The sequence below is a fragment of the Mobula hypostoma genome, chromosome 1, assembly GCF_963921235.1.
Source record: "Mobula hypostoma chromosome 1, sMobHyp1.1, whole genome shotgun sequence".
Lineage (NCBI taxonomy): Eukaryota > Metazoa > Chordata > Chondrichthyes > Myliobatiformes > Myliobatidae > Mobula > Mobula hypostoma.
The window spans coordinates 180246177-180259800 of record NC_086097.1 but is presented as its reverse complement, the minus strand read 5'-3'; the positions used below and the strand labels follow the sequence as shown (position 1 = coordinate 180259800).

Genomic DNA, 13624 nt, shown 5'->3' with positions numbered 1-13624 from the left:
TTTTTTGCCCATTTGTCTAAATCCTTCTGTAGCCTCTCTACTTTCTCAAGACTACCTGTCCCTCCACCTCATATCGTCTGCAAATTTTGCAATAAAACCATCAATTCCGCCATCCAAATCATTCACATTTAACGTAAAAAGAATTGGTCCCAACACAGACCCCTGTGAAACACCACTAATCACAGCCAACCAGAAAAGGTTCCCTTCAGTCCCACTCTTTGTCTCCTGCCAACCAGCCACTGCTTTATGCATGCTAGAATCTTTCCTGTAATTCCATATGCTTGTAGCTTGTTAAGCAGCCTCATGTGTGGCACCTTGTCAAAGGCTTTCTGAAAATCCAAGTGCACAGCTTCAACCGATTCTCCTTTGTCTATCCTGCTTGTTATTTCTTCAAAGAATTCCAATATATTTCTCAAAGATTTTCTTTTGAGGAAACCATGCTGACTACAGCCTATTTTATCATGTGCCTCCCAGTACCCTGAGACCTCATCATTGATAATTGACCCCAACATCTTCCCAACCACTGTGATCAGACTACTTGACCTATAGTTTCCTTTCTTCTGCCTCTCTCCCTTCTTGAAAAGTGGAGTGACATTTGCAATTTTCCAGTCTTCCAGAATCTAGTGATTTTTGAAAGATCATTACTGATGCCTCCATAATCTCTTCAGCCACCTCTTTCAGAACTCTGGGGTGTACACCATCTGGTCCAGGTGACTTATCTACCTACAGACCTTCCAGTTTCCCAAGAACCTTTATCTTTAGTAACTTCACACACTTCATGACCCTTGACACCTGGAACTTACACCATACAGCTAGTGTATTCCACAGTGAAGATGGATGCAAAATACTTATTAAGTTCGTCTGCCATTTTGTTGTCCCCCATTACTACCTCTCCAGCATCGTTTTCCAGTGGTCTGATATCCACTCTTACCTCTCTTTTACACTTTATTTATTTGAAGAAACTTGGTCACTTCTTTAATATTACTAGCTAGCTTACTTTCATATTCCATCTTTCCCTTCTTTATGACTTTTTAGTTGCCTTCTGTTGGTTTTTAAAAGCTTCCCAATCCTCTAACCTCCCACTAATTTTTGCTCTATTATATGCCCTCCCTTTGGCTTTTATGTTGGCTTTGACTTCCCTTGTTGGTGACGGTTGTGTCATCTTGCCTTTAGGAACACGTCTTTCTCTTTGGGATGTATATATCCTGTACCTTCCAAATTGCTTCTAGAAATTCCTGCCATTGCTACACTACCATCATCCCTGCCAGTGTTCTTTTCCAATCAATTCTGGCCAACTCCTCACTCAAGCTCCTGTAATTCCCTTTACTCCACTGTAGTACTGATACATCTGACCTTAGCATCTCCTCAAATTTCAGGGTGAATTCGATCATATTATGATCACTTTCCCCTAAGGATTCTTTTATCTTAAGCTGTCTGATCAATTCTGGTTCATTGCACAACACCCAATCCAGAATAGCTGATCCCCTAATAGGCTTAACCATGAGCTGCACTAAAAAGCCATCTCGTAGACACTAGAAATTCCCCTTCCTGGATTCTCACACCAACATGATTTTCCCAATCTACCTGCATATTGAAATCCCCCATGACTATTGTAACATTGCCCTTTTGGCATACATTTTCTATCTCCCATTGTAATCTGTGGACCACGTCCTTACTACTGTTTTTTTTTGGGGGGGGGGTTGTACACTACTCCCATCAGGGTCTTTTTACCCTTGCAGTTCCTTTTATCCACAATTCCAACCCTACGTCACCTCTTTCTAATAATTTGATATTTTTTTTACCAACAAAGCAACACCACCCCCTCTACCTTCCTGCCTGTCCTTTCGATACAATGTATATCCCTGGACATTAAGCTCCCAGCTATAATCTTCTTTCAGCCAGGATTCTACAACATCATAACTGCCAATCTGCAACTGTGCTACAGGTTGATCTATCTTATTCCATATTCTGCATGCATTCAAATATAACACCGTCGACTGGCATCCTGACACACTCACCTCAATAATAAGCAAATGCTTTGGGAGGCTGGTCAAGGACTACATCTGCAGCAAGCTACTACCCACAGTGGACCCCCTACAATTTGCCTACCGACACAACCGACTGACAAATGACACAATAGCCACAGCTCTGCACTGTCCTTACTCACCCGGAGTAGAGGAGGGATGCTTATGTGAGAATGCTGTTCTTGTACTACAGTTCAGCATTCAATACAGTACCATAATTCCCTCCAGGCTTGACAAGAAGCTCAGAGACTTCGGCTTCATCCTGCCTTGCGCAGCTGGATCTTGGACTTCCAGGCAGATTACTGGCAGGTGGTAAGAGTGGGCTCCATTACCTCTAATCCTCAACACAGGAGCCCCTCAGGGCTATGTCCTAAGCCCCCTCCTTGAATCTCTGTACACCCATGACTCTGTTGCCACCCACAGCTCCAATCTGTCAATTAAATTTGAAGATGATACTATGTTGATTGGCCTTGATCTCAAGTAATAATGAGGCAGTCTACAGGGAAGAAATTATCACCCTGACACAGTGGTGTCAAGGAAACAAGCTCTCCCTCAGTGTCTCAAAAACAAAGGAGCTGGTTGTGGACTACAGGAGGAACCAAGAAAGGCTCACCCCTATTGACATCAATAGGTCTGGAGTTGACAGCTTTAAATTCCTCGGCATACGCATCACTGAGGACCTCACTTGGTATGTACATACCGGCTGTGTGGTGAAAAAAGCACAACAGTCCCCAAATCCTAAGGACTTTTACAGGGGCACAATTGAGAACATCCTGACTGGCTGCATCACTGGTATGGGAACAGTACTTCCCTCAATCGCAGGACTCTGCAGAGAGTGATGCGGACAGCCCAGCACATCTGTAGATGTGATCTTTCCACTATTCAGGACATTTACAGTGTCAGGTGCTTAAAAAGGGCCAGAGGGATCATTGGAGTCCTGAGTCACCCCACTCACAAACTGTTCCAGCGGCTACAATCTGGGAAATGGTACCGCAGCATTAAAGCCACGTCCAACTGGCTCCAGGACAGCTTCTTCCAGCAGGTCATCAGACTAATTTATGCTGACACAATTGTCTTTCTAAGCTATACTGACTGTTCTGTTGTATACAGTATCTTACTGTATATTCTGTTTATTACAAATTACTATAATTTGCACATTGCACACTCACAGAGAGACGTAACACAAAGATTTTTACTTGTGTGTGAAGAATGTAAGAAATAAAGTCAATTCAATTCAATTCAGTAACAAACGAGAAAATCTACAGTTGCTGGAAATCCAAGCAACACATGAGATGCTGGAGGAACACAGCAGGCTAGGCAGCATCTATAGAAATAAGTCAACAGACAATGTTTAGGACCAAGACCCTTCTTCATTCCTGTATTTGCCCTTTTTGATTTTGTCCACCTTTTACGTTGCAGCTCATCCTGTTCACTGCAATTTTACCCATTAACAGCCTTTCCTCACTACACATTGCCTCTGTTTGTAAAGCAGCTACCTCACCTTCAGCACTATCATCCACCTTTCCTATGAAACTTCTTGCTTTGAGATATACACAGCTCAGGACACTAGTTGCATCATATTCAAACATTTGCCTGCACAAACTCTCCACTAACTGTTCTGGCACTCTGGCTCCCCTGCAATTCTAGATTAAACCTCACAATGCAGCATAAAAAAAACTTTCCTGCCAGTTCAGGTGCAAACTGTCCCATCTGTACCAGGACACAGCCCACTGCTCTACTCTCTCTACATACATGGTTGTGTGGCTTAAAAGCCATCTGTACATTTGCTGATAATACAACTATTGTTGGCAGAATTCCATATGGTGACAAGGAGGCGTACAGGAGCAAGATCGATCAGCTGGTTTAGCGGTGTTGCAGCAACAACCATGCACTCAGCATCAGTAAGACCAAAGAATTGATTGTGGACGAGGGCGGGATGAGGGAACAGATCCCAGTCCTCACTGAAGGCTCATAAGTGGAAAGAGTGAGCAATTTCAAGTTTCTGGGTGTCAACATTTCTGAGGATCCATTCTGGGCCCAACATATTGATGGAAATATGAAGAAAGCATAGCGGCGGCTATATTTCATCAGGAGTTTGAGGAGATTAGACACATCACCAGACAGCTGCAAATTTCCACAGATAAACTGAGGGAAATGGATAGAAGGGCAGTTTAACTCAGTAACTGCACTTCCCAGCCTTTGATCTCGACCACAAACGGTAATGAGTGCAGGATAACAGCGACACTCACAGGTTCCCCACCAAGTCACCCTCTGACTTGGAAATACAACGCCATTCTACCACCAGCATCACAAACGCTGAACATTGGCTCTCGCTCACCGGGATTCAGACCGCGCATGCCCGTTACTGACGACTGGGGACGAATGCGCCTGCGCTCTGCTGTCAGGCGTCGGGATGGATTACGGACATTACCTAGAGCTGTCTGACAGCCCGGTTCACTTCGAGAAGGTCTCGTCCGTCAACAATGTCTTCTTCGATGAAGCGAACAAACAGGTGAGAGGGTGGGGGAAAGGCCCAACCTTGCCTCTCCGCCGCAGAAAATACCTCTCCCTTTCAACCCCCCCCCCACCCGACGGTCCTTTCCTACACCTTCCCCTTAACCCGCCTCTCGTTACCCGTCCTCCGCCCCTCCCCTCACACCTCATCATCCGTCCTCCAAATCCCAACCTCATTCCCCTTTACCCGTTCCACCCACTCCCTCCCCACCAATGCATCCCGTATCTCGGCCACCCATCTCTTGCTTCATCACCTATCTTTCGCCTCACCCCCTTCCTTTCCTTCATCTCTCTATCTAAAGTGCATGTAGACACGACCCACAGCTCTACCTTCATCATTCGTCCTCGTCATAAAACTCAATCATTAGTAAGACACGACTTGCTCCGCACAGAGACATGCTGGCTCTCGCTAATTAGGCCTTGGTCTTCCAACTGCTCATAAATCCTATCCCTAAGGATTCTCTCCACTGATGTGAGATTCACTGGTCCATAGTTTCCAGGATCATCCCTGGTTCCTTTCTTCAACAATTGAACGGTCTTGCACGAGGACTTTCATGTGCATGCTCTGTGATTTTTACTGAAATAGCAATGCGGATTCAGTTCATTGGGCTGGTAATGAAGTAGCCACCCAGCCCAGCCTTGTACATCATTTTTAAATGTGATGAAGGTTTTTAATTCAATTGACAGTAAGTTCCAGGCATCATGACACTTTGGATGAAAATCTTCCCTCCTAGTCCTTTTTATTTTACCAATTTTGTTAAATCTGTTTCCCTGGTTATTGAGCTTCCAGCAAACTGAAGTAGATCATTGAATTTAAACAGAATCAGATTTATTATCACTGATGTATGAAATGAAATTTGTTGTTTTTCATCTGTAACATTTGCAACATATATAGTGTAACACAAAGGAATAGCAAGGTAGTGTTCTTAGACTGTTCAGAAATCTGATGGGAGAGTGGAAGAAGCTCTTTCTGAATCATTGAGAATGGGTCTTCAGCCTCCTGAATGGTAGTACTGTAATGAGAAGAGAGCCTGTCCTAGATAGCACAAAGACAGGAGGCGCAAGTTGCATGTGGTTAAAATGGGAGCTGCAGGAAAAGGCATAACAGTGCTAGGAGAGGCTGAGGTTTAGTCAAGTTTCCTTGTTTTTGGCTGGAGTAGTGAGAATAGATGCCAATTCAGTGTGTTTCTTATGCAAGATGTGGGAGATCTGTGAGACCTCCAGTCTGTCTGATTACTGCATCTGTGAGAAGTGCATCTAAGTGCAGCTTCTTCCACACCGTGTTAGAGAAAAGGAGCTGGATAACCTTTGCCTACTTTGGGAGAATGAGGAGATGATAGATAAGATCTATAGGGAAACAGTCACAGCTGATAACTGTGTGACTGTCAGGAGAGCTAAAGGGAATAGGCAAATAATGCAGGGTACTCCTGTGGCTGTTGGCCTCAATAGCATGGATACTGCTGGAAGGGATGACCTACCAGGGAAAGCCACAGTGACCAGGTCTCTGGGACTAAGTCTGTCTCTGTATCTCAGAAAGGACAGGGGGAGAAGAGGAGAGGGTAGTAATAGGGGATTCAACATTTATGGGAGCAGGCAGGAGATTTTGTGGATGTGAAGGAGACCTTCAGATGCTATATTGTGTCCCAGGTGTCAGAGACAGGGACATCTCCGATACAGTATTCTTAAGGGGAGGGTAAGCAGCCAGAAGCCATGCAACATATTGATACTATTGACATAGGTAGGAAAAGTGATGAGGTCCCAAAGAGAGAATACAGGGAGCTAGGTAAGAAGCTGAAGAGCAGGACCTCAGGGGTAGTAATTTCTGGATTGCTGCTTGTGCCACGGGCCAGTGTGGGTAAGGATAGGATGATTTGGCAGTTGAATACGTGGCTGAAGAATTGGTTCAGGGGCATATTTTAGTTTTGTGGATTATTATGATCTCTTCAGGGAAAATATGACAGGTTACAGTTGAAATTGAGAAGATTTACTAAAGCAGATGAGAGTTTAAGCAACATACATCAAAGTTGCTGGTGAACGCAGCAGGCCAAGCAGCATCTATAGGAAGAGGCGCAGTTGACGTTTCAGGCCGAGACCCTTCGTCAGGACTAACTGAAGGAAGAGTGAGTAAGGGATTTGAAAGCTGGAGGGGGAGGGGGAGATGCAAAATGATAGGAGAAGACAGGAGGGGGAGGGATAGAGCCGAGAGCTGGACAGGTGATAGGCAAAAGGGGATACGAGAGGATCATGGGACAGGAGGCCTAGGGAGAAAGACGGGGGGGGTGACCCAGAGGATGGGCAAGAGGTATATTCAGAGGGACAGAGAGAGAAAAAGGAGAGTGAGAGAAAGAATGTGTGCATAAAAAGGAATAACAGCTGGGGTACGAGGGGGAGGTGGGGCCTAGCGGAAGTTAGAGAAGTCAATGTTCATGCCATCAGGTTGGAGGCTACCCAGACGGAATATAAGGTGTTGTTCCTCCAACCTGAGTGTGGCTTCATCTTTACAGTAGAGGAGGCCGTGGATAGACATGTCAGAATGGGAATGGGATGTGGAATTAAAATGTGTGGCCACTGGGAGATCCTGCTTTCTCTGGCGGACAGAGCGTAGATGTTCAGCAAAGCGGTCTCCCAGTCTGTGTCGGGTCTCACCAATATATAAAAGGCCACATCGGGAGCACCGGACGCAGTATATCACCCCAGTCGACTCACAGGTGAAGTGATGCCTCACCTGGAAGGACTGTTTGGGGCCCTGAATGGTGGTAAGGGAGGAAGTGTAAGGGCATGTGTAGCACTTGTTCCGCTTACACGGATAAGTGCCAGGAGGGAGATCAGTGGGGAGGGATGGGGGGGACGAATGGACAAGGGAGTTGTGTAGGGAGCGATCCCTGCGGAATGCAGAGAGGGGGGAGGGAAAGATGTGCTTAGTGGTGGGATCCCATTGGAGGTGGCGGAAGTTACGGAGAATAATATGTTGGACCCGGAGGCTGGTGGGGTGGTAGGTGAGGACCAGGGGAACCCTATTCCTAGTGGGGTGGTGGGAGGATGGAGTGAGAGCAGATGTACGTGAAATGGAGGAGATGCGTTTAAGAGCAGAGTTGATAGTGGAGGAAGGGAAGCCCCTTTCTTTAAAAAAAGAAGACATCTCCCTCGTCCTAGAATGAAAAGCCTCATCCTGAGAGCAGATGCGGCGGAGACGGAGGAATTGCGAGAAGGGGATGGCGTTTTTGCAAGAGACAGGGTGAGAAGAGGAATAGTCCAGATAGCTGTGAGAGTCAGTAGGCTTATAGTAGATATCAGTGGATAAGCTGTCTCCAGAGACAGAGACAGAAAGATCTAGAAAGGGGAGGGAGGTGTCGGAAATAGACCAGGTAAACTTGAGGGCAGGGTGAAAGTTGGAGGCAAAGTTAATAAAGTCAGGAGAGTTTAAACTAGTTTGGCAGAGGGATGGAACCAAAGTGATAAATCAGAGGGTACAGTAGTTGATGTAAAGGTAGATACATCGTGTAGAGAGACCGTGAGGAAGGATAGGCAGTAGATAGGGCATAAATGCAGTAGGTTAGATGGGTTGAACTATGTCTTATTTTAATACAGGAAGTATCAGGAACAATGATAATGAACAGCATGGATCAACACATGGAACTATGACTTTGCGGCTATCACAAGGGAAGGAATGGCTGCTGAATATTCCAGGGCTTAGATGTTTCAAAAAAGGTAGAGAGGGAGGTAAAAGAGGTAGGGGAATGGCATTGCTATTCAGGGGTACTATCACAGTCGCAGAAAGGGAGTTCATCCCGGAGGGATCGTCTACTGAGTCAGTGTGGGTGGAGGTCAGAGACAGAAAGTGAGCAGCCACTATTGGGAGTATTCTATAGACACCCCCACCTTCATATCAACGGAGTTACTGAGGAGCAGATTGGGAAGCAGATTTAGGAATGGTGCATAAGTAACATGGTGTAGTCGTGGATGACTTCAACTTTCCTAATCGTTATTGGCTTCTCAGTGCAAAAGGGGTAGATGGAGTGGAAATTGTTTGGTTTGCCCAGGAAGGATTCCTGGCAATATGTAGATAGGCCAACTAGAGGCAAGCCCATTCTGGATCTCATACTAGACAATAAAACTAGTCAGGTGACAGATTCCACAATCCTGATTGAGAAGTTGCAGAACCTGGGCCTCTGTACCTCCCTCTGCAATTGGATCCTAACCGGAAGACCACTGTCTGTGTTGATTGGTAATAATATATCCTCCTCGCTGACGATCAACACTGGCGCACCTCAGGGGTGTGTGCTTAGCCCACTGTTCTACTCTCCATATACACATGACTCTATGCCTAGGCATAGCTCAAATACCATCTACAAATTTGCTCACAATACAACCACTGTTGGTAGAATCTCAGGTCGTGATGAGAGGGCGTACAAGGGTGAGATATGCCAACGAGTGGAATGGTGCCACAGCAACAACCTGGCACTCAAAGTCAGTAAGATGAAAGAGCTGATTGTGGACTTCACGAAGGGTAAGATGAAGGAGCACATTTCAATCCTCATAGAGGGATCAGAAGTGGAGAGAGTGAGCAGCTTCAAGTTCCTGGGTGTCAAGATCTCTGAGGATCTAACCTGGTCCCAACATATCCATATAGTCATAAAGAAGGCAAGACAATGGCTATACTTTATTAGGAGTTTGAAGAGATTTGGCATGTCAACAAATACGCTCAAAAACTTCTATAGTTGTACTGTGGAGAGCATTCTGACAGGCTGGTATGTATGTATGTATGTATGTCTGGTATGGAGAGGCTACTGCACAGGACCCAAAGAAGCTGCAGAAGGTTGTAAATCGAGTCAGTTCCATCTTGGGCACAAGCCTACAAAATACTCAGGACATCTTTTGGGAGCGGTGTCTCAGAAAGGCAGTGTCCATTATTAAGGACCTCCAGCACCTAAGGCATGCCCTTTTCTCACTATTACCATCAGGTAGGAGATACAGAAGCCTGACGGCACATACTCAGCAATTCAGGAACAGCTTCTTCCTCTCTGCCATCGGATTCCTAAATGGACATTGAAGCTTTGGACACTACCTCACTTTTTTAATATACAGTATTTTTGTTCTTCGCACATTTTAAAAGATCTATTCAATATACATTGTCACGTACCCCGTGACGGGGATAAAGAACCAGCAGAAATAGAAACCACTTTGGAGTCTAGTATTGCTATAAGCTACTAATATTTATTAGTAACTACACAATACAGTAATATAAATGTAGATAAATCAAACAGGTTAGCAATGATTTTATATATATATATATGTACGTAAATCAGTAAGTGTGGAAATATATGTATGAAAACCAAGCTTCTTTAAGTCTAGGGGTAAAAAGATACAGTCTTACGATGTTGAGTAAAGTTCAGTTCAGTTCGTGGTATTTAGTTGAATAGCAATCGGGAGAGAGTGATTTCAGTCTTCAGGTGAGCTGATGCCGTCGATCTTCTCGTCATCCTCTGAAATCCTTTACAAGTCACCGACTGTGACTTTAACCAGGGGGACCGGTCTTCTGTGGTGGAGCTATCACCTAGGCGAGGGTGGACACATAGACAACTCCCCACCAGTCAACCCCTTCTCCTTCACTGGAATAGCAACTTGGATCAATCCGCCTGATTGATCCTCCGAAACCCACTTTCCCTGTGGGCACAACAATGCTCATTCAGCGTCCGGATCATGTGTCTGAGGTCTGTATCATCTGACCTCCCATTTACTTCACCAGGCTGAGCATCACCTGCCATTCAAAGAGTCCCTCCTTCCTTTGTCTGTAAAGAAGTGCACAAGCAGGCAACAAGTCCTTGAAAGTAACGTCAATAATCTGCCTTTGGTCACCATAGCAACTTTCGAGCTGCTCAGTGCTGTCTCCAACTCCAAACTCAGTAAAAATCCAAAGTTACTTCCAATGCCTTAAGGTGACAGCCCAACCGTTAATCTTTATCTCTCCCTCTCCTTTCAAAAGCAACACATCGGTGGTAAATAACTCTGTCTCTCTCTCCTCTCCAAACAAACCGTCAATGATAAATGTCTCTCTCTGTCTCACTTCAAACAGTTAATAGGGGCACTGCTGGATCCCCTCACAACAATTATTGTAATTGATTTACTTGTTTATTTATTATTATGTTTTATTTTATTTATTATTATTTTTTCACTCTCTGCTAGATTGTGTATTGCATTGAACTGTTGCTGCTAAGTTAACAAATTTCACGTCATGTGCTGGTGATAATAAACCTGATTCTGATTCTGATCTCTCTCTAGGTGAGCATTTTAGAGACAATGACCAAAATTCCCTGACTTTTGCCATAGTTTTGGACCAGGACAGGAAATGATGGTATGGGAAGGATTTTAATTGGAGAGAGTGAATTATGATGCTATTAGTCAGAAACATAGGAGTATAAATTCGGAACAGATATTCTCAGGGAAATGCATAATGGAATTGAGGAGGCTGTTTATGGAGCACTTGCATGGAGTTCTGGAAAGGTTTGTCCCTTTAAGGCAGGGAAAGGGTGATGGAACCATGGCTTAAAAGAGATGTGGAACATCTAGTCAGGAGGAACAAGGCATACGTATGGCTTAGGAAGCAAGGATCAGACAGGGCCCTGGAGAGTTACAAGATAGCAAGGAGCTTATGAATGCTAGTAGGGAACATGAAGAGGCCTTGTTGAATAGGATTAAGGAAAACCCCAATGTGTTCTACACATACATGAACCAGCATGGGGGTAGGACCTATCTGGGATTGAAGAAACATGCCTGGAGTTGGAAGAGCTTGGGGAGATTTTTATTGAATACTTTGCTTCAGTATTCACCAGTGAGAGGAACCTTGAATTTTGTAAGGACAGTGTAAAACAGGCTGATATGCTAGAACATGTTGATGTTAAAAGAAAAGAGCTGGAACCTTTGAAAAACATTACAATAGATAAGTCCCTGCGGCCAAGTGGAATATACCCCAGGGAGCAAGGGAAGAGATTGCTGTGCCTTTGACGATCATCGCATGCTATTGGCCACAGGAATAGTCTCAGAAGATTGAAGGGTGGCAAATGTTATGCCTTTGTTCAGGAAGGGTAATAGTGATAGCACTAAGAATTATAGACCAGTAAGCTTTACATCAGTGGTGGGAAAACTAATAGGGAGGGTTCTTGGAGACAGGATTTGTGAGCATTTGGAGAAGCATAGTCTGATTAGGGATAGTCAGCATTGTTTTGTGAGGGTCAGGTCGGGCCTCAGAATCAGGTTAAATATCACCAGCATACAGTGGCATGCAAAAGTTTGGGCACCCCGGTCAAAATTTCTGTTACTGTGAATAGCTAAGTGAGTAGAAGATGAAATGATTTCCAAAAGGCATAAAGTTAAAGATGATACATTTCTTTAATATTTTAAGCAAGAAAACTTTTTTATTTCCATCTGATACAGTTTCAAAATAACAAAAAAGGAAAAGGGCCCAAAGCTAAAGTTTGGGCACCCTGCATGGCAGTACAGTAACACCCCCTTTGGCAAGTATCACAGCTTGTAAACGCTTTTTGTAGCCAGCTAAGAGTCTTTCAATTCTTGTTTGGGGGATTTTCACCCATTCTTCCTTGCAAAAGGCTTCTAGTTCTGTGAGATTCTTGGGCCGTCTTGCATGTACTGCTCTTTTGAGGTCTATCCACAGATTTTCGATGATGTTTAGGTCAGGGGACTGTGAGGGCCATGGCAAAACCTTCAGCTTATGCCTCTTGAGGTAGTCCATTGTGGATTTTGAGGTGTGTTTAAGATCACTATCCTGTTGTAGAAGCCGTCCTCTTTTCATCTTCAGCTTTTTTACAGACAGTGTGATGTTTGCTTCCAGAATTTGCTGGTATTTAATTGAATTCATTCTTCCCTCTACCAGTTAATGTTCCCCGTGCCACTGGCTGCAACATAAGCCCAAAGCATGAGCGATCCATCCCCGTGCTTAACAGTTGGAGAGGGGTTCTTTTCATGAAATTCGGCACCCTTTTTTCTCCAAGCATACCTTTGCTCATTGCAGCCAAAAAGTTCTATTTTTACTTCTTCAGTCCACAGGACTTGTTTCCAAAATGCATCAGGCTTGTTTAGATGTTCCTTTGAACTTTTTGAATAGAACTTTTTTTTATTGAACTGACTGGTATAATTGTTGCCTTTTTGAAGCATGTTTTATTACAATAAGTTGAGTGAGCTAGTGCTTTTCTTTTTGAATTGAAAGAAGATGAGAGGTGACTTGATAGAGTTGTACAAAGATGATAAGAGGCATAGACGGAGTGGACAAACAGAGAATTTTTCCCAGAGTGGAAATGCTAATAGGAGGGGTCATAATTTTTAAGGTGGTTGGAGGAAAGTATAGGGGGATGTCAGAGTTAGGTACTTGAACGGAGTGGTAGGCGCGTGGAGCATGCTGCCTGGAGTGGTAGTTGAGGCATGTCCCTAATGCATTTAAGAGACTCTCAGATAGGCACATGTGGGAGGAAAGGGTTAGATTGATTTTAGAGTGGGTTAAAAGGTCAGCACAGCATAGTGCCAAAGGGCCTCTACTGTGCTCTGTTCTATTTAATGAATGAATATTGCGCTGAGGGAGTTGTACATTTCTTTCTGGAGCATGAATACCAGGAAGAGCAACACAGCAGAATTGAATTGAATTTACTTTATTTCTTACATTCTTCACACACAAAAGGAGTAAAAATCTTTATGTTACATCTCCATCTGAATGTGCAATGTGCAACTTATAGTAATTTGTAATAAATAGAATGTACAGTAAGATGTACAACAGAACAGTTTATAGCCCAGAAATACAGTTGTGTCAGTGTGTATTAATCAGTCTGATGACCTGGTGGAAAAAGCTGTCTCGGAGCCAGTTGGTCCTGGGTTTAATGCTGCGGTACCATTTCCCAGATGGTAGCAGCTGGGACAGTTTGTGGTTGGAGTGATTCAGGTCCCCAATGATCCTTTGGGCCCTTTTTACACACCTGTTGCTGTAAATATCCTGAATAGTGAGAAGTTCACATCAACAGATGCGCTGGGCTGTCTGCACCACTTTCTGCAGAGTCCTTCGACTGAGGGAAGTACAGTTCCCA

The 13624-nt window shown here is 44.3% G+C and overlaps 1 protein-coding gene across 4 annotated transcripts in view; it reads left to right on the top strand.

Moving 5' to 3' along the window:
- The first annotated feature begins 4206 nt into the window (after nt 1-4206).
- The window catches only part of rmc1 (regulator of MON1-CCZ1), a 64584-nt gene continuing 55166 nt past the window's right edge, over nt 4207-13624 (top strand). For 2 of the 4 annotated variants that reach the window (XM_063060632.1, XM_063060622.1), the window contains exon 1: nt 4208-4536. In XM_063060632.1, coding sequence (XP_062916702.1) covers nt 4438-4536 — 99 coding nt within the window. In that variant the 5' untranslated portion in view covers nt 4208-4437. Of the gene's footprint in view, nt 4537-13624 lie in introns of all 4 variants that reach the window. The other 2 variants (XM_063060641.1, XM_063060612.1) reach the window with 2 other exon arrangements.